Source organism: Pseudophryne corroboree, chromosome 4, assembly GCF_028390025.1.
Source record: "Pseudophryne corroboree isolate aPseCor3 chromosome 4, aPseCor3.hap2, whole genome shotgun sequence".
NCBI lineage: Eukaryota > Metazoa > Chordata > Amphibia > Anura > Myobatrachidae > Pseudophryne > Pseudophryne corroboree.
In genome coordinates, this window is record NC_086447.1 from 697,037,374 (window position 1) to 697,059,261 (window position 21,888).

Sequence of the window (21,888 nt, forward strand, 5' to 3'; positions counted from 1 at the left end):
TTTATGCCTCGAGGCAATCCTGTCTCTGAGGTCTACAGACAATTCCTTTGACTTCATGCTTGGTTTGTGCTCAAACATGCACTGTCAAGTGTGGGACCTTATATAGACGGTGTGTTCCTTTCCAAATCATGTCCAATCAAATTAATTTACCACAGGTGGACTCAAATTAAGCTGTAGGAACATCTCAAGGATGATCAGTGGTTCATTAGGTCGACATGATCACACACTGTAAATTAGGTCGACCATATTTGGTTGAATGGATTAGGTCGACATGATCACTAGATCGACATGGTCATTAGATCGACGTGCTAGGTCGACATAGAAAAAGGTCAACATGAGGTTTTTTTCTCTTACGTCCTAGAGGATGCTGGGGACTCCGTAAGGACCAAGGGGATAGACGGGCTCCGCAGGAGACATGGGCACTAAAAAAGAACTTTAGGTATGGGTGTGCACTGGCTCCTCCCTCTATGCCCCTCTCCAGACCTCAGTTTGATACTGTACCCAGAGGAGACTGGGTGCATTACAGGGAGCTCTCCTGAGTTTCCTGAAAGAAAGTATTTTAGTTAGGTTTTTTATTTTCAGGGAGCCTGCTGGCAACAGGCTCCCTGCATCGTGGGACTGAGGGGAGAGAAGCAGACCTACTTAAATGCTAGGCTCTGCTTCTTAGGCTACTGGACACCATTAGCTCCAGAGGGAGTCGGAAAGCAGGTCTCACCCTCGCCGTTCGTCCCGGAGCCACGCCGCCGTCCTCCTCACAGAGCCGGAAGATAGAAGCCGGGTGAGTATGTGAAGATAGAAGACTTCAGAGGCGGCAGAAGACTTCGGTTCTTCACTGAGGTAACGCGCAGCGGTAACGCTGCGTGACATTGCTCCTACACAACACACACACAGCAGGCACTGTAAGGGTGCAGGGCGCAGGGAGGGCACCCTGGGCAGCAATTACACCTCTGATCTGGCTAATATATAGATATATAGGCTCTATACTATATATATATATATATATATATATATATAAGAGATCCCCCGCCAGTTTTGAAAGATTTTAGCGGGACTGAAGCCCGCCGCTGAGGGGGCGGAGCTTGATCCTCAGCACTCACCAGCGCCATTTTCTCCACAGCACACCGCTGAGAGGAAGAGAGGAAGCTCCCCGGACTCTCCCCTGCTGAACACGAGGGTTGAAAGAAGGGGGGGGGGCACATAATTTGGCGCAGTGTAATAATAAAAAAGCGCTTTCTGGGTAAAGATATTTGTTTTTCCCCGGGTCACTGGCGCTGGGTGTGTGCTGGCATACTCTCTCTCTCTCTCCAAAGGGCCTTGTGGGGGAACTGTCTTCAGATAAGAGAATTCCCTAAGTGTGTGGTCTGTCGGTACGCGTGTGTCGGCATGTCTGAGGTAGAAGGCTCTCCTAGGGAGGAGGTGGAGCAAATGTGTGTGGTGTCTCCGTCGGCAACACCGACACCGGACTGGTTGGATATGTGGAATGTTTTAAGTGCTAATGTGAATTTATTGCACAAAAGGTTGTACAAAGCTGAGTCCAGGGAGTGTACAGGGAGTCAAGCCCTGCCTGCCACTATGTCGCAGGAACCTTCTGGGTCTCAAAAGCGCCCACTATCCCAAATGGTAGACACTGATACTGACACGGATTCTGACTCCAGTGTCGACTACGATGATGTAAAGTTACAGCCAAAATTGGCTAAAAGTATTCAATATATGATTATTGCAATAAAGAATGTGTTGCATATCACAGATGAACCCTGACACGAGGGTGCGCATGTATAAGGAAAAGAAACCTGAGGTAAACTTTCCTCCATTTCATGAGCTGAACAAGTTATTTGAAAAGGCTTGGGAATCTCCAGACAAGAAACTGCAGATTCCCAAAAGGATTCTTATGGCGTATCCTTTCCCAAATACGGACAGGATACGGTGGGAATCCTCCACAGGGGTGGACAAAGCGTTGACACGTTTATCCAAAAAGGTAGCTCTACCATCTCAAGATACGGCAACCCTAAGGGATACTGCTGATCGCAAGCAGGAGACTACCTTGAAGTCCATTTATACACATTCTGGTACCTTACTCAGACCGGCGATAGCATCGGCTTGGGTTTGTAGCGCTGTAGCCGCATGGACAGATACCTTATCGGCAGAAATTGAGACCCTGGATAAGGATACCATTTTATTGACCCTGGGTCATATTAAAGATGCTGTCTTATATATGAGAGATGCTCAAAGAGACCATTGGCCTACTGGGTTCTAGAGTCAACGCTATGGCGATTTCTGCTAGACGAGTCCTATGGACCCGACAATGGACGGGTGATGCTGACTCGAAGAGGCATATGGAGGTTTTACCTTACAAGGGTGAGGAATTGTTTGGGGAAGGTCTCTCGGACCTAGTTTCCACAGCCACGGCAGGTAAATCAACTTTTTTGCCTTATGTTTCCTCACAGCCTAAGAAAGCGCCACATTATCAGATGCAGTCCTTTCGGTCGCATAAAAACAAGAGAGTACGGGGATCGTCCTTTCTTGCCAGAGGTAAGGGCAGGGGGAAAAAGCTGCCAACCACAGCTAGTTCCCAGGAGCAGAAGTCCTCCCCGGCCTCTACAAAATCCACCGCATGACGCTGGGGCTCCGCTGAGGGAGTCCGCCCCAGTGGGGGCACGTCTTCGACTTTTCAGCCACATCTAGGTTCACTCACAGGTGGATCCCTGGGCAATAGAAATTGTTTCCCAGGGTAACAAGCTGGAATTCGAAGAGGTGCCTCCTCGCCGCTTTTTCATGTCGGCCCTACCAGCTTCTCCCCCAGAGAGGGAGATAGTTTTAAATGCAATTCAAAAATTGTGTCTTCAACAAGTGGTGGTCAAAGTTCCCCTGCTTCAACAAGGGATGGGGTATTACTCAACCCTGTTTGTAGTCCCGAAATCGGACGGTTCGGTCAGACCCATTTTAAATTTAAAATCCTTAAACCTATACTTTAAAACAGGGCTGGCCAAACCGGTCCTCGAGATCTACCAACAGTTCATGTTTTCCAGGCCTCCTTGAGATCTGTAGAATTTTCAGTTAGGAATGAATGCAGCACATTTTAATTAGTAATGACTACACCTGTGAACCAGCTAGGTGGTCTGGAAAATGTGAACTGTTGGTAGATATCGAGGACTGGTTTGGCCAGCTCTGCTTTAAAAGGTTCAAGTTCATGATGGAATCGCTCAGAGCGGTCATCGCCAGCCTGGAAGGGGGGGATTATATGGTGTCCCTGGACATAAAGGATGCATACCTTCATGTTCCCATATATCCACCTCATCAGGCATACCTGAGATTTGCGGTACAGGATTGTCATTACCAATTTCAGACATTGCCGTTTGGGCTTTCCACGGCCCCGAGGATTTTCACCAAGGTAATGGCGGAAATGATGGTGCTCTTGCGCAAGCAGGGTGTCACAATTATCCCGTACTTGGATGATCTCTTGATAAACGCGAGATCACGAGAGCAGTTGCTGAACAGCGTATCACTCTCGCTGAAGGTGTTACAACAACACGGCTGGATTCTCAACGTTCCGAAGTCACAGTTGGTTCCAACGACTCGTTTGGCCTTCTTAGGAATGATTCTGGATACGGACCAGAAAAGGTTTTATCTTCCGATAGAAAAGGCCCAGGAACTCATGACTCTGGTCAGGGACCTATTGAAGCCAAAAAGGGTGTCAGTGCATCACTGCACTCAAGTCCTGGGAAAGATAGTGGCGTCTTACGAGGCCATTCCCTTCGGCAGGTTCCATGCGATTACTTTCCAATGGGACCTACTGGACAAGTGGTCCGGGTCACATCTACAGATTCATCAGATGATCACCCTGTCCCCCAGGGCCAGGGTATCTCTCCTGTGGTGGCTGCAGAGTGCTCAACTTCTAGAGGGTCGCTGGTTTGGCATTCAGGACTGGATTCTGGTAACCACTGACGCGAGCCTCCGAGGTTGGGGAGCAGTCACACAGGGAAGAAACTTCCAAGGTCTCTGGTCAAGCCAGGATGCTTGTCTTCACATCAACGTCCTGGAATTGAGGGCCATATACAACGCCCTTCGTCAAGCGGAGAATTTGCTTCGCGACCTACCGGTTCTGATTCAGTCAGACAACATCACCGCAGTGGCTCATGTAAACCGCCAAGGCGGAACAAAGAGCAGAGTGGCAATGGCGGAAGCCACCAGGATTCTTCGCTGCGCGGAAAATCATGTAAGCGCACTGACAGCAGTGTTCATTCCAGGAGTGGACAACTGGGAAGCAGACTTCCTCAGCAGACACGATCTACATCCAGGAGAGTGGGGACTTCATCAGGAAGTCTTCGCACAGATTGCAAGTCTGTGGGGACTGCCCCAGATAGACATGATGGCGTCCCGCCTCGACAAGAAACTACAGAGGTATTGCGCCAGGTTAAGAGACCCTCAGGCGGTGGCAGTGGACGCCCTGGTGACACCGTGGGTGTTCCAGTCGGTCTATGTGTTTCCCCCTCTTCCTCTCATCCCCAAGGTGTTGAGAATAATAAGAAAAAGAGGAGTACAGACAATTCTCATTGTTCCAGAATGGTCGCGAAGGGCCTGGTATCCGGATCTGGAGGAAATGCTCACAGAAGATCCGTGGCCTCTTCCTCTAAGACGGGACCTGTTACAACAGGGGCCCTGTCTGTTCCAAGACTTACCGCGGCTGCGTCTGACGGCATGGCGGTTGAACGCCGGATCATAGCGGAAAAAGGCATTCCGGATGAGGTCATTCCTACTCTGATAAAGGCTAGGAAGGACGTGACAGCAAAACATTATCACCGGATATGGCGGAAGTATGTTTCTTGGTGTGAGTCCAGGTATGCACCTCCGGAAGAATTCCATCTGGGCCGTTTCCTTCACTTCCTACAGACTGGAGTGAATTTGGGCCTAAAATTAGGCTCCATTAAGGTTCAGATTTCGGCCCTATCCATCTTCTTTCAGAAGGAATTGGCTTCTCTCCCAGAAGTACAGACTTTTGTCAAGGGAGTGCTGCATATTCAGCCTCCTTTTTTGTACCTCCAGTGGCACCCTGGGACCTTAACGTGGTGTTGCAGTTCCTTAAGTCTCACTGGTTTGAACCACTTAAAACGGTGGAATTAAAATAGCTCACTTGGAAAGGGGTCATGTTGTTAGCCTTGGCATCGGCTAGGCGAGTGTCGGAGTTGGCGGCTTTGTCTCACAAAAGCCCCTATCTGGTTTTCCATGTGGATAGAGCAGAATTGCGGACTCGTCCTCAATTCTTGCCCAAGGTGGTTTCATCTTTTCATATGAACCAACCTATTGTGGTGCCTGTGGCTACGCGAGACTTGGAGGATTCCGAGTCCCTTGATGTAGTCAGGGCTTTGAAAATTTACGTGGCCAGAACGGCTCGGGTCAGAAAAACAGAGGCACTGTTTGTCCTGTATGCGGCCAACAAGGTTGGCGCTCCTGCTTCTAAGCAGACTATTGCTCGCTGGATCTGTAATACGATTCAGCAGGCTCATTCTACGGCTGGATTGCCGTTACCAAAATCGGTTAAGGCCCATTCCACTAGGAAGGTGGGCTCTTCTTGGGCGGCTGCCCGAGGGGTCTCGGCATTACAGCTGTGCCGAGCTGCTACTTGGTCGGGTTCAAACACCTTTGCAAAGTTTTACAAGTTTGATACCCTGGCTGAAGAGGACCTCATGTTTGCTCAATCTGTGCTGCAGAGTCATCCGCACTCTCCCGTCCATTTGGGAGCTTTGGTATAATCCCCATGGTCCTTACGGAGTCCCCAGCATCCTCTAGGACGTAAGAGAAAATAAGATTTTAAACCTACCGGTAAATCTTTTTCTCCTAGTCCGTAGAGGATGCTGTGCGCCCGTCCCAGTGCGGACTACATCTGCAAGACTTGTATATAGTTTTTGCTTACATTTGGGTTATGTTACAGTTTGCTCAGTCTTGGGCTGATGCTGTTTTGTTTCATACTGTTAACTGGTTCGTATATTCCAAGTTATACGGTGTGGATGGTGTGGGCTTGTATGAATCTTGCCCTTAGATTAACAAAAATCCTTTCCTCGTACTGTCCGTCTCCTCTGGGCACAGTTTCTCTAACTGAGGTCTGGAGGAGCGGCATAAAGGGAGGAGCCAGTGCACACCCATACCTAAAGTTCTTTTTTAGTGCCCATGTCTCCTGCGGAGCCCGTCTATCCCCTTGGTCCTTACGGAGTCCCCAGCATCCTCTACGGACTAGGAGAAAAAGATTTACCGGTAGGTTTAAAATCTTATTTTTACTTTTTTAGGTGTCGTTTTCTTCGAAAAGTGAAGGGGAACCCCAATTAGTGCACCTTGTCCCCTCGCATGGTTCGCTTCGCTCAAGGTTACCGTTCCCAATTGTAGTCCACGTAGATCGTTAAGTATGAAAAATGGAAAAAAATTGAAAAAATTGTGAAATACTCATGTTGTCATTTTTCCATGTCGACCTAGTAAATGTCGACCTAATGACCATGTCGACCTAATGCATGTTGATCAAACGTGGTCGACCCAATGTATGTTGACCTAATGACCGCCTTCCTGGAAACAGGATACACCTAAGCTCAATTTTGAGCTTCATGGCAAAGGTTGTGAATACTTAAGTACATTTGATTTCTTAGTTTTTTATTTTTAATAAATTTGCAAAAAACTTTTTTCACAATGTAATTATGGGGTATTGTGTGTAGAATTTTGAGGAAATTTTTTTTTATTCCATTTTGGAATAAGGCTATAACGTAACAAAATGTGGAAGAAGTGAAGCGCTCTGAATACTTTCCGGATGCAATGTATATGTGTGTGTGTGTGTGTGTATATGTATGTATGTATGTCATTCTGCCACTTCCACACACAGCCAAAATCTCTCAGGAGATCCTTTCTGTGAGCTCCACTGAGGAAGTTACAATGCGTTTTGATTGTTAAATCAGCTATATATTTTCTTGAAGTATTTTGTATACGGGCCAATACCTGAATCAGAAATAGTCTTGAATACAAGATCTGGATATCTTATTCAGGCAGTTCGTCAAAATCTTACTGCCAGTACCTCTAAAGGGAACTTCAATCAATAGTTCCCATAAGGAGCTCCATAAAGGAGTCTTGTATTATTATTTTTAAGGCAGAATTTTCCATCCAGGATCATCAGGATTCCTAAAAGGAATCACTAAGAAAGCTCCTATCAGGAGCCAGTATAAGAGATTTTTTATTATTCTTATATCCAAGGTTGTGATTCTTCACACATAAATCCATTAATGGCAAGCAAACCTATTTTTTTTTTTTATATTCGTTACCCCTGATGAAGTCGATAAGACGAAACGCGTTGGATTTGTCAGTCAGGAGTTTCCAGCTTAGTTTGTGAAGATACTTCCTTTCGAGCTCGCACCTTGATGAAGGTGAGGGAGTATCTAGAGTTAAGACAACAAATACACTGGTTGTCCTTCACTGGCATTATTATTTTTAAATTGTATCTCTGTAAACATTACATGATGGATTTTATGTAAAAACTGCATCTGTTTAAATGTATGTTATTAAAACAATTTTTTACTAATTGGCCTTGGGCCTCTTGTTTGGGTGACTATCTTGGTGAGGGGTGTCCGTTACAGGTTCCCAGACACAAATCTTCTCCAGTACTCAATTCTTACCTACGGAAACAACACTGGAAGAATCTTTGTAGATACACTTTTATTTAGCGCACTTGGGAAATTGTTTTTATTTTGTATGCTATTGAGGTCTTTCAACAGGGACCTCTCCCGTTGTGCTGCTTTGAGTTAGGCGCAAGATAAAGATACTGTTGTGTCTTTATATTTATATATATATATATATATACTGTATATATATATATATATATATATATATATATATGTGTGTGTGTGTGTGTGTGTGTTTGTTTAACAAAGTATATACTGCTGCTCCTTTGTGTGTGTGTGTGTGTGTGTGTGTGTGCGTACATCTGGCTCTGGTACTAACCAGTCCCTCCCTTTGATGTATCAAGTATCAAATATACTTGATACATCCTGCCCCCTATCACATGCTGACTGGTGTTTATTAATGCCGGTATGCATAATTACTTACCTGTCGGGATAGCTTTTCTGATGTAGAGCTGTCCTGGTTCATCATTCAGGAGTCCTGTTGTGCAAGCCAAGGAGGGCAGAGATAGTTCTGTTGGATATCTCTATAGGCAATGCCATCTATCGGGCAAAAGTTCTGAAATGTTATGATTTACGGAATATGATGCACATCAGCACATCGCAGCCCCATAGAATTCTAAAAGAACTGCTGTGCTGGAAGTCGATATCTGCTGCAGACCATTGTAATACATGTTTGACCACATTTATTTCATTGATATGTGCCACCTCGAGGTGGCAACAGCCAATTGGAGGTGTGGCTGGTCAGATTGACTTGTGGCCAAGTTTAATTTGGAGAATGGATTATTTTGCCCCAATTTTTAATTCGTTTTCTATTGGGATCGCTAACTGATTTTTCATTTCACTTTTTCTAAGCAAGCAACATGGAAGATTTCACTTGTCTTTTCATGCATATGTGTTGGGAACTAACGCTCACTATGTGGAATGGCTTATGATGTGTCTTCTTAACATGCATAGGAAAATACAGTATAAATAACTGTTGCTATAGAACACTGTTGAATAGACTGGGTTTTTTTTAAACTTATTCACCATTGCAATTACTAGCTATGAGACTGTTTAACTGAATATCTCCTGAAAATATTATATATTATGCCGCCTTTCCCGGCCCCCATCTTGCCCTACTTGCTCTGATGGTGATTGCCACCTCACCTCTTTCCTGATTACCACTTCCCACTGTCCGACACTAACCTAACCTAATCTCTGGAATGCCCTCCCGTGCGCGCAAACGACTTTCAACCAACTTCCCCGCCTTAAAACATACCCTTAAAACTATTTTTTAATTCTGGCTCACCACCCTTTCTACTCATTGCAGGCACTACCCTACTCTGCCTTCATCTCCCGATTGTGTCCACCCTCATCCCCTATAGATTGTATACTCCTGTGAGCAGAGACCTCTTTCCTTTGTCTTCTCTACTTAATTATAACTGCACACTGTAATTATGTATGTTATTTTATATAATGTCTGTATTAGTCTGTTTCCTTTGATTCTCCAGACCTGCCATAATATGTGATCATTTTACCTAAAAAGACATGTGGGTAAATTTACTAAGATGGGAGTCCTATTTAAGATGGGATGTTGCCCATAGCAACCAATCAGATACTACTTCTGAGCATTTATCTAGCACCTTCTAGGAGAGAATAACTGGCATCTGATTGGATGCTGTATGCAACATCCCATTTTAAATAGAACTCCCATCTTAGTAAATTTACCCCATGGTGTGTGGCAGATTGGCTTGCCTGCTGACATCTCTGTAATATAAAGATGTTTTGCGTTTGTTTGCACTGGGCTTGAGAACCAGCTGACATCTTATGCTATTCTGTGTGCATACTAACTTTTCTTACAAATCAATTATCACTTGAGCAGGAAAAATATACGGAAACTACATTTAAATACAGCATGGTACATGTAGAAGAAGCTTAAGCTTTAATTTTCCTTAACTGCTAAAATATTAGAGACCCCAAGGCATCTGTTTAGAAGCATTAAAAGATTAAATAATTTTTTCCACGAACACCATAACATCCCAATAAATGCATCTCTGTCTTTTCGCTGAATTGGTTCCTTAAGAATTGTGTACCGCACAGTCTATTAAAGAGCACCTATTTAATATAATTGCTAAAAATGCATATTACAGCTGCAGTGAGTTCATGTCTAATGGAAACATCTCTTTAAAGTCTCTCTCATCTGCACCCCCACCCTTGTTTACAAGCCTAAAAAGAGCTTATAAAAAATTAATTCATTGAAATGTTAGACACCAGCAATACAACCAACTGGGCGTGTGCTCCCTGTTTCAGCATGTTCTCTGGGTGATGGTCTAGTTCCCAGGAAACACAAATTTTCGGTGGTTAAATATACCTACTGATATGTATAAATTGTGCAGAAAAAAGGAATCTTAAATATGATATTTCACCCAGTTTCAACCTTTTTCAAGAAGACTGTAACTTTCAATGCTGGCCACACACCCTGCTAATATTGTGTAACTATCCGATATTGCAGTGTGTCTGACCTGGAAATGACCCCAGAGCCTGATATCAGCCTAATTAACACTGATTAGATCATTATTAGTATGATGGTAAATGCTTGAGAGGTGTGGTGCAGGTGTAGTTGTGCAATTACCTCAATCCATCCGCAGTCACCTAAGGCCGCTGAGGTGTTGCACAGACAGTCCTGGAACGCAGGTCCGATGGTATCTAGAATGAGAAAGATTAGCAGGGTATCTATAATTGCATGCAGGGGTGTATCTAGGGGTCTGAGCGCCCCTGGCAAAGTAAGGAACTTGTGCCCCCCACCTCCCCCACCCAGAGACACATAGTGGGGAGTTACAGATAGGCTGAGGTCAGGTACACTGAGGGAAAATTACAGGGAGGGTATGGGCAGGGACACTGAGGGGGAATTACAGGGAGGGTATGGGCAGGGACACTGAGGGAGAATTACAGGTTGGGTATGGGCAGGGACACTGAGGGGGAATTACAGGGAGAGTATGGGCAGGGACACTGAGGGGGAATTACAGGGAGGGTTTGGGCAGGGACACTGAAGGGCAATTACAGGGGGGGGGATGGGCAGGGACACTGAGGGGGAATTACAGGGAGGGTATGGGCAGGGACACTGAAGGGCAATTACAGGGAGGGTGAGGGAAGGGACAATGAGAGGGAATTACAGGAGTGTGCGGGCAGGGACACTGAGGGGGGAGTCACAGGGAAGCTGAGGTCAGGAACACTGAGGGAGAATTACAGGGAGGGGCACTGAGATGGAATTATGGGGAGGGTGCAGGGACATTTTAGCGCTGTGTGCAAGAAACAGGCTCAGCGCCCCCACCATATTTAAAATAGGGCCAGTGAGCGCTGTAGGCGTGCACCAAAACTATAGGGGGGTGTCTTTATGTGGAAGGGGCGTGGCCACAAAATAATACCAATTCATATTACGCTGCACAGTGATCTCCATTAATCAAATGACGCCACTTAAACACATTACGCCAGGTAGAGCCCCATTTTACACATTACTCCAGGTAGAGCCCCTATTACACATTATGGCAGGCAGAGCTCCCTTTTACACATTACGGCAGGCAGTGCTCCCTTTTACACGTTACGGCAGGCAGTGCTCCCTTTTACACGGTACTGCATGCAGAGCTCCCTTTTACACGTTACGTCAGGCAGAGCTCCCTTTTATACATTACGGCAGGCAGAGCTCCCTTTTACAAGTTACAGGAGACAGAGCTCCCTTTTACACATTACATGCCAGTTCTCTGTCCTCAGTGCCTATGTACTGTGGGCCGAGAACACTCAGCACACACCTAGCTACGGCCCTGTACAAAAGGGCAGGGACACTGAGATGGAATTACGGGGAGGATGCAGGCAGGGACACTGAGGGGGAATTACGGTTAGGGTGCTGGTAGGGACACTGAGAGGGAATTATGGGAAGGGTGCAGGCAGGGATACTGAGGGGGAATTACAGGAGTGTATGGGCAGGGTCACTGAGGCGGCAGTTACAGGGATGGTGCAGGCAGTGACACTAATGGGGAATTACAAGGAGGGTGCGGACAGGGTCACCGAGGGGATATATGCACACTTACATACAGTTAAAAACCCCTCTCTAGGTGTGATTGTACTACATGTCCCAGCAAATCCAATTGACAAGGTGTGCTAGGACTTGTAGTCTCAACACAGCTGGACAGGCAGTCACTGGTCTAGATACCTCTCCATGCAGAGCTCTTTGTAACCTGTGATCCAGACTGCCAGGATAGACCATGCAGTGCAGCTACGGTACCGCAGAAAATGTACAGGTATGCTCAGGCTGCACTGCTGACTGGTGCTGATTGTAGTGGCTGGTGTCTGGTGACAGACCGCGTGGGACCAATGAGAAGGGAAGCGGATGAGGAAGAGGAGGTGCCTCGCCCCTCCCCGTACTTGGAAGTGCCCCGCACCCCGGCTATACTCACCATAACTGTGACTGTAGTCACAGAGCGTGTCAGAGTGCAATACGCTACTGAGAGTCCGGCAGTGGATGAGCACTGCTAAGGGATGTACTTGGTGAGAACTACTGTGTCATTCTACCCCCTGGCACGGGTGGCACTGCCAGGCGGCGCCCCCCTCTTGGCCGGCGCCCCTGGCAAGTGCCATCCTGGCCAATAGGAAGATACACCCCTGATTGCATGCCCATGTTTAAGTGACAGTTCTTAGTTGCGCATGCCTAACAACCCAGCCAGCCTTCAGGTAATGCCCTGAGTTTGTCGTAACACCCACGTGCATCAGACAAGGATTGGCTTAAAGGAGATTTACAGACAGAGGTACACGGATGGTCTCTCTGAGCATGCATGTGCATCAGATACACCAGCCTACTAAAGACAAAAACGCAGGGTCACACTTGTCACTTTGGTCGTTATGTCACCGTACCTCAGCACCTGCACAAAACACACACGTTTGTGGGAGAATGCCCATGTTTTTAAAGCGGCAATCATTTATAAGGCAAGACCAGGTTGGTTTTTGCCTTGAAAACGATTGGCACTTTAAAAAACGGTCATTCTCGCACAAACTCCTGCACCTCTGGCTTCCCGTGCCCTACATTTACCCCCTGGTGTGAAAGAGGGTACAAGGTACTCACAAAAAGAGAAATGAAAGGTAATCAGGAAGGTTGAGTGGATTCCTATTGTTGAATAGCTGTTGAGATTTTTGGTTTGTGTGCAGTCCTGGTTGTATCAGTCGGCATTGCATGTTGTTAGTTATTTAGTGCATTGCTGGATTTGGTCTGTTTATAGCCGCACTATCTTTGCTACTGTACTTTCGTTTATTTCAACGTATTTAAATATTCTTATTGTCAGTTACTGTATATGGTGAATGCATGGGACAACCCTCATATGATTGAAGGTTTATGATAATGTCAAGAATTGGAAGTATCAGAAGTGTGGTAGACATCAGGCCTGTCACTCCTTTATGGCAAGTTGACTGGGCCCTGGTAGGAGGTGATTGCTGCTTTACAAATACAGGCATTCTCACACAAACTCCCGCACCTTCGGCTTCTCGCACCCTATTACATTTATCCGCAGGACTGTATGCCTTATTGCCCCACCGGCCTAGTGCCTAATACCCTGCAGCCAATCCCTATCAAGGATATAACCTACTCCGAATACCTTACTGTGTTACAGGGCTTGATGCCCTGTATGTCCATGGTCCTGGTGGCCGACTTTCACAGAGCACACAGGCCTAATGTCCAATCTACAATGGGGATGTTGCCCTCTGATACCTATTGGGCATAGTGACCACTCTGTGGAATGGGCCTTACACCCAATAAGGGACTCACACCCATGTGGTGTAGTGTGCATCACATAAAGGTGTGCCTTACCTCCTCAACTGACGAGGGGTACCCACTGAGCCCGCTCTCCTCTAAAGGGGTCCGCACTACTTCTCAACTTCCTAAGTGTTGGGTGCAGTGCTAAGTTGCTTAAATAATGGAAGTGTGTCATATTTTGGTAGGAAAATAATGCATTTTCATTTTTACATAAGGTTTCAAATGAACCATATGGAAACTCTGGTCAAGAGACACCCAGCAAAGTCACACCCAGCACAGTAACCGAAGTCCAAACGGATCTCGACAGCTACCAAGTGGCCCTGGAAGATGTCCTCACTTGGCTTCTTATGGCAGAAGACATTTTTGAAAATCAAGACTATATATCTGATGATGTAGAAGATGTCAAAAAACAATTCGCCACTCATGAGGTGAACTTGATGAAAAATAAAAATGATAAAATATGATGTGATAAGTGGTTACTACCAACTGTAGGCTGATAAAGTTCAATGATACTGGCATATGCAGACTGGCATTATAAATACAGAGCCAACACTTGAGCGCCACCCAACTATCCAAATTGCCCATGAATATATTGAGGAGCAGTGCTTTGTAAAGTTAGGTTCCCAGTTTGTTTCATTTGTAGCCCTGGATATGACACAGTGAGTTTGTGCTCTACTTTGGAGCTAATTATATCGAGTTATCAGCTTTGTGTTGTATCCAAGAGCATTAAAAATGAACACGTGTTAAAATGATAATAGTAAGTGAGAAAAATAAAGCAATGTATTAAGTAATGTATAAAGCAGTGGTTTCCAAACTGGGTGCTGTGGCACCCTAGGGTGCCCTGTGTTTGTGGTCCAGGACAAAATACAATTATTTATGGTGTATTTGATAAGAAAAACCAATGCTGGTGGCCGCCAGTCATAAAATATGTAGACAAACAGAAGCACAACCACAATATAACTGAACCTTAGGATGACAGGTAAACACAGTTTACATAATTTCATATTTTTTTTTCTGAATTTATCAATAAGAAACTTTTGACCTAGGGGTTCCAGGGCCAAAAATTCTGATGCCCTTGGGTGCTGTGATTCAAGAAAGTTTGGAAACCACTGGTATAAAGTAATGTAAAAAGTAAAAGTTGCTTGAGTGTTTACAATTCAGTCATTAAAACTGATTAGATCTGAAAATGGAAAACCCTTTTAGGCTGTAAAATACATGGCTACTTCCTATCCTCTTTAATGATGGGTTGTTGTTGTTGTTGTTTTCATGACAATGTTTAATTTTCAGTTGTATAAGAAACAGACAGAATTTTGAAATTCAAAATTGGGATATGAAAATTAGTCAGTAATTCATTATTATCTTATTATGAGAGGAGATTTACCCTAGCTGTACTTATTCCAGAATAAATATTTTTCTATATGACACAAAGTTTTGCTTGCCCAGCATCTGCAGATGGTGACACCAAAGGTGGGTACACACTAGGCGATGTGCCCGATGACCGACGTTGCCTAGTGTTTCCTCCCCCGTGCTGGGCCGCCAGACGGCGGGCATACACACTGTGCGATATCACTAATAATATCGCACAGTGAGCATGCAGTTTTGGATGATGAGTCCAAATTGAGCTGCATGCACGGCCGACACTGAGGGTTGTTAACAACCCGCGGGGCAGCGCATCGCTCAGCGACGGCATACACTTAGCGATAAAGTAAACAACATCGCTCGGAATGTTCAAAATGAGCAACGTCGTTTAGTTTATCACTAAGTGTGTACCCACCTTTAAAGAGTTTGGGCAAAAAGATCTTGACAGTCTTGCAGAATCCAACTCTGTGCCAAACTTGTAATCAAACTTATTTACTGCAGTCTTCCCATTCTCTCAAGGCTATTGATTGAATATTTAAAGTTAAATGTTGCTGGGAAAATAGACCACTATGCTTCTCCGCTTCATCAGGGGACGTACTCATGTTGTCTGTGCCCTCTCACTCCTTCAGGACTTTATGATGGAGCTAACAGCGCACCAGAGCAGTGTGGGCAATGTTCTTCAGGCTGGAAACCAGTTGATTGCTCAGGGTGACCTCTCCTTGGAAGAAGAGAATGAGATACAAGAACAGATGACCTTGCTGAACTCACGTTGGGAAGATCTACGTATAGAGAGCATGAGCAGACAGGCCGAGTGAGTTTCATATAGTTTGATAAATATATGATTCGTAATGAATACAATGCATACATTTCTCTAACGTCCTAAGTGGATGCTGGGACTCCGTAAGGACCATGGGGAATAGCGGCTCCGCAGGAGACAGGGCACAAAATAAAAGCTTGAGATATCAGGTGGTGTGCACTGGCTCCTCCCCCTATGACCCTCCTCCAAGCCAGTTAGATTTTTGTGCCCGGCCGAGAAGGGTGCAAACTAGGTAGCTCTCCAGAGCTGCTTAGAATAAAAGTTTAGTTAGGTTTTTTTTATTTTCAGTGAGTCCTGCTGGCAACAGGCTCACTGCATCGTGGGACTAAGGGGAGAAGAAGCGAACTCACCTGAGTGCAGAGTGGATTGGGCTTCTTAGGCTACTGGACGTTAGCTCCAGAGGGACGATCACAGGTTCAGCCTGGATGGGTCACCGGAGCCGCGCCGCCGTCCCCCTTACAGAGCCAGAAGAGACGAAGGTCCGGTGAAAGCGGCGGCAGAAGACATCCTGTCTTCAAGACTAAGGTAGCGCACAGCACCGCAGCTGTGCGCCATTGCTCTCAGCACACTTCACACTCCGGTCACTGAGGGTGCAGGGCGCTGGGGGGGAGCGCCCTGAGACGCAATATAACACACATATACCTTAGCTGGCAAAAGGAATACATCACATATAGCTCCAGGGCTATATGGATGTATTTTTTCCCCTGCCATTTTACACAAAAAAGCGGGAGTTAAGGACGTCGTGAAGGGGCGGGGCCTATCTCCTCAGCACACTGGCGCCATTATTCCCTCACAGCTCCGCTGGAAGGACGGCTCCCTGATTCTCCCCTGCAGTACTGCATCTGATTCAGGGTAAAAAAGAGAAGGGGGGGCATTTTGGCAGCAAATAACTAGATTAACAGCAGCTATAAGGGATTAACACTTATATAAGGTTATCCCTGTATATATATAGCGCTGGGTGTGTGCTGGCAGACTCTCCCTCTGTCTCTCCAAAGGGCTAAGTGGGGTCCTGTCCTCTATCAGAGCATTCCCGGTGTGTGTGCTGTGTGTCGGTACGCGTGTGTCGACATGTATGAGGAGGAAAATGAGGTGGAGGCGGAGCAGTTGCCTGTGTTAGTGATGTCACCCCCTAGGGAGTCGACACCTGACTGGATGATTGTGTTTAAGCAATTAAGTGATAATGTCAGCAATTTACAAAAAAACTGTTGACGACATGAGAAAGCCGGCAAATCAATTAGTGCCTGTTCAGGCGTCTCAGACACCCTCAGGGGCCCTAAAACGGCCGCTACCTCAGTGGGTCGACACGGATCCAGATACAGATACTGAATCTAGTGTCGACGGTGACGAGACAAACGTAATGTCCAGTAGGGCCACACGTTACATGATCACGGCAATGAAAGAGGCATTGAACCTTTCTGACACTACAAATACCTCAAAGGCGGGTATTATGTGGGGTGTGAAAAAACTGCCAATAGTTTTTCCTGAGTCTGAGGAAATAAATGAGGTGTGTGATAAAGCGTGGGTTTCCCCCGATAAAAAACAGCTAATTTCTAATAAGTTATTAGCACTATACCCTTTCCCGCCAGAGGTTAGGGCACGGTGGGAAACACCCCCTAGGGTAGATAAGGCGCTCACACGTTTATCTAAACAAGTAGCGTTACCGTCCCCTGATACGGCCACCCTCAAAGAACCAGCTGATAGGAGGCTGGAAAATATCCTGAAAAGTATATACACACATACTGGTGTTATACTGCGACCAGCAATCGCATCAGCCTGGATGTGCAGTGCTGGAGTCGCATGGGCGGATTCCCTGACTGAGAATATTGATACCCTGGATAGGGACAATATTCTGTTAACTATAGAACATTTAAAGGATGCATTGCTATATATGCGTGATGCGCAGAGGGATATTTGTACCCTGGCATCAAGAGTAAGCGCAATGTCCATCTCTGCCAGAAGAGCATTATGGACCAGACAGTGGTCAGGGGACGCAGATTCCAAACGGCACATGGAAGTATTGCCGTATAAGGGGGAGGAGTTATTTGGGGCTGGTCTAACAGACCTGGTGGCCACGGCAACGGCTGGAAAATCCACCTTTTTACCCCAGGTTACTTCACATCAACAGAAAAAGACACAGTCTTTTCAAACTCAGTCCTTTCGTTCCCATAAGTACAAGCGAGCAAAAGGTCACTCTTTTCTGTCCAAGGGCAGAGGAAGAGGAAAAAGGCAGCACCATGCAGCCGCTTCCCAGGAGCAGAAGCCCTCCCCTGCTTCTGCCAAGTCTTCAGCATGACGCTGGGGCTTTACAAGCAGACTCAGACACGGTGGGGGCCCGTCTCAAGTATTTCAACGCGCAGTGGGCTCACTCGCAAGTGGATCCCTGGATTCTACAGGTAGTATCACAGGGGTACAAACTGGAATTCGAGGCGTTTCCTCCTCATCGGTTCCTGAAGTCTGCTTTACCAAAGTCTCCCTCCGACAGGGAGGCAGTTCTGGAAGCCATTCACAAGCTGTACTCCCAGCAGGTGATAATCAAGGTACCCCTCTTACAACAGGGGAAGGGGTATTATTCCACACTATTTGTGGTACCGAAGCCGGACGGCTCGGTGAGACCAATATTAAATCTAAAATCTTTGAACACTTACATAAAAAGGTTCAAATTCAAGATGGAGTCACTCAGAGCGGTGATAGCGAACCTGGAAGAGGGGGACTATATGGTGTCGCTGGACATCAAGGATGCTTATCTCCACGTCCCAATATATCCTTCTCACCAAGGGTACCTCAGGTTTGTAGTACAAAACTGTCATTATCAGTTTCAGACGCTGCCGTTTGGATTGTCCACGGCGCCTCAGGTCTTTACCAAGGTAATGGCCGAAATGATGATTCTTCTACGAAGAAAAGGCATCTTAATTATCCCTTACTTGGACGATCTCCTGATAAGGGCAAGAACCAAGGAACAGTTAGAAGTCGGAGTGGCACTATCTCAGGTAGTGCTAAGTCAGCACGGATGGATTCTAAATATTCCAAAATCGCAGCTGATTCCAACGACACGTCTACTGTTCTTAGGAATGATTCTGGACACAGTCCAGAAGAAGGTGTTTCTCCCGGAGGAGAAGGCCAGGGAGTTATCCGAGCTAGTCAGGAACCTCCTAAAACCAGGACAGGTCTCAGTGCATCAGTGCACAAGGGTCCTGGGAAAAATGGTGGCTTCTTACGAAGCGATTCCATTCGGAAGATTCCATGCAAGAACTTTTCAGTGGGATCTACTGGGAAAATGGTCCGGATCGCATCTTCAGATGCATCAACGGATAACCCTGTCGCCAAGGACAAGGGTGTCTCTCCTGTGGTGGCTTCAGAGGGCTCATCTACTAGAGGGCCGCAGATTTGGCATTCAGGATTGGATCCTGGTAACCACGGATGCCAGCCTGAGAGGCTGGGGAGCAGTCACACAGGGAAGGAATTTCCAGGGCTTGTGGTCAAGCATGGAAACATCTCTTCATATAAACATTCTAGAACTAAGGGCCATTTACAATGCCTTAATTCAAGCAAAACCTCTGCTTCAGGGTCAGGCGGTGTTGATCCAGTCGGACAACATCACGTCAGTCGCCCACATAAACAGACAGGGCGGCACGAGAAGCAGGAGGGCAATGGCAGAAACTGCAAGGATTCTTCGCTGGGCGGAAAATCATGTGATAGCACTGTCAGCAGTGTTCATTCCGGGAGTGGACAACTGGGAAGCAGACTTCCTCAGCAGACACGACCTTCACCCGGGAGAGTGGGGACTTCACCCAGAAGTCTTCCACCAAATTGTAAACCGTTGGGAAAGACCAAAGGTGGACATGATGGCGTCACATCTAAACAAAAAACTGGACAGATATTGCGCCAGGTCAAGGGACCCTCAGGCAATAGCAGTGGACGCTCTGGTAACGCCGTGGGTGTACCAGTCAGTGTATGTATTCCCTCCTCTGCCCCTCATACCGAAAGTATTGAGAATCATAAGAAGGAGAGGAGTAAGAACTATACTCGTGGTTCCAAATTGGCCAAGAAGGTCTTGGTACCCGGAACTTCAAGAGATGCTCACGGACGAACCGTGGCCTCTACCTCTAAGACAGGACCTGCTACTGCAGGGGCCTTGTCTGTTCCAAGACTTACCGCGGCTGCGTTTGACGGCATGGCGGTTGAACGCCGGATCCTGAAGGACAAGGGCATTCCAGAAGAAGTCATCCCTACTCTGGTAAAAGCCAGAAAGGAAGTAACCGCAAAACATTATCACCGCATTTGGCGTAAATATGTTGCGTGGTGTGAGGCCAAGAAGGCCCCTACACAGGAATTTCAACTGGGTCGTTTCTTGCATTTCCTGCAAACAGGACTGTCTATGGGCCTAAAATTAGGGTCCATTAAGGTTCAAATTTCGGCCCTGTCGATATTCTTCCAGAAAGAACTGGCTTCAGTACCTGAAGTTCAGACATTTGTGAAAGGGGTGCTGCACATACAGCCTCCTTTTGTGCCTCCAGTGGCACCTTGGGATCTCAATGTTGTGTTGAGATTTCTAAAATCACACTGGTTTGAACCATTGTCTACGGTAGATTTAAAATATCTCACGTGGAAGGTGTCGATGCTGTTGGCCTTGGCTTCAGCTAGGCGTGTGTCAGAATTGGCGGCTTTATCATGTAAAAGCCCTTACCTAAATTTTCATTCTGACAGGGCGGAATTGAGGACTCGTCCTCAATTTCTACCTAAGGTGGTTTCTGCATTTCACATGAACCAACCTATTGTGGTACCTGCGGCTACTAGGGACTTAGAGGACTCTAAGTTGCTGGACGTTGTCAGGGCCTTGAAAATATATGTTTCCAGGACGGCTGGAGTCAGGAAAACTGACTCGCTGTTTATCCTGTATGCACCCAACAAGCTGGGTGCTCCTGCTTCAAAGCAGACGATTGCTCGTTGGATTTGTAGTACAATTCAGCTTGCACATTCCGTGGCAGGATTGCCACAGCCAAAATCAGTAAAAGCCCATTCCACAAGGAAAGTGGGCTCATCTTGGGCGGCTGCCCGAGGGGTCTCGGCTTTACAACTTTGCCGAGCAGCTACTTGGTCAGGGGCAAACACGTTTGCTAAATTCTACAAATTTGATACCCTGGCTGAGGAGGACCTGGAGTTCTCTCATTCGGTGCTGCAGAGTCATCCGCACTCTCCCGCCCGTTTGGGAGCTTTGGTATAATCCCCATGGTCCTTACGGAGTCCCAGTATCCACTTAGGACGTTAGAGAAAATAAGATTTTACTTACCGATAAATCTATTTCTCGTAGTCCGTAGTGGATGCTGGGCGCCCATCCCTAGTGCGGATTGTCTGCAATACTTGTATATAGTTATTGTTACAAAAAATTCGGGTTATTATTGTTGAGCCATCCTTTCAGAGGCTCCTTTAAATTTATCATACTGTTAACTGGGTTCAGATCACGAGTTGTACGGTGTGATTGGTGTGGCTGGTATGAGTCTTACCCGGGATTCAATATCCTTCCTTATTATGTACGCTCGTCCGGGCACAGTATCCTAACTGGCTTGGAGGAGGGTCATAGGGGGAGGAGCCAGTGCACACCACCTGATATCTCAAGCTTTTATTTTGTGCCCTGTCTCCTGCGGAGCCGCTATTCCCCATGGTCCTTACGGAGTCCCAGCATCCACTACGGACTACGAGAAATAGATTTATCGGTAAGTAAAATCTTATTTTTTTTTCAAAAACATATTTTTATTGGAGGAAGATTTCAATTACAGGATCTTTCTCATGTCCTGAAATGCATAGGCACAAGTTAATAATACATTTTACTATCGTACTGCAGTATATAGAAGCAGGAAGGTACTTTGCGATGCTTGGGGCTGTTTTACACCAGAAGTATGGTTGAGACTTATCTGGACACCTACTGTGTGGATAAAGTCTTCATGGCTCGCAATGCTATACTTAGTCAATAAAACCTACTGGAACATGTAGCGAAGACTATAGTCAGGACAATACGGGGTAAAGATGCTCCATGAAAGAGTAAACTGAAGCCTTCACAGGTTGTTAACAAGTGGGTCATGTATTAGTTTCCTAATGTTCCATGTACAAAGGCTACTCCCTAAAGGAATATACCTGATACGTGAGAATTTAATATTAAATTACATTTATTAACAGCGGTTGTGTACTCTGCATTGGAAGCAATTTTTTGTTATTGGAGAACACTGTGGGGGTGATTTATAGGTGGATGCAGTTTCAGTAGTGGTAGTATCTTTTGGCGTAGCCACTACTGT

At 46.2% G+C, this 21,888-nt stretch overlaps 1 protein-coding gene across 3 annotated transcripts in view; it reads left to right on the plus strand.

Moving 5' to 3' along the window:
* The window catches only part of UTRN (utrophin), a 1,167,552-nt gene that overhangs the window by 226,252 nt on the left and 919,412 nt on the right, over positions 1-21,888 (plus strand). For all 3 annotated transcript variants that reach the window (XM_063917938.1, XM_063917937.1, XM_063917939.1), the window contains 2 exons: positions 13,641-13,853; positions 15,414-15,595. In XM_063917938.1, the coding sequence (XP_063774008.1) occupies positions 13,641-13,853; positions 15,414-15,595 (395 nt within the window). The remainder of the gene's footprint in view (positions 1-13,640; positions 13,854-15,413; positions 15,596-21,888) is intronic.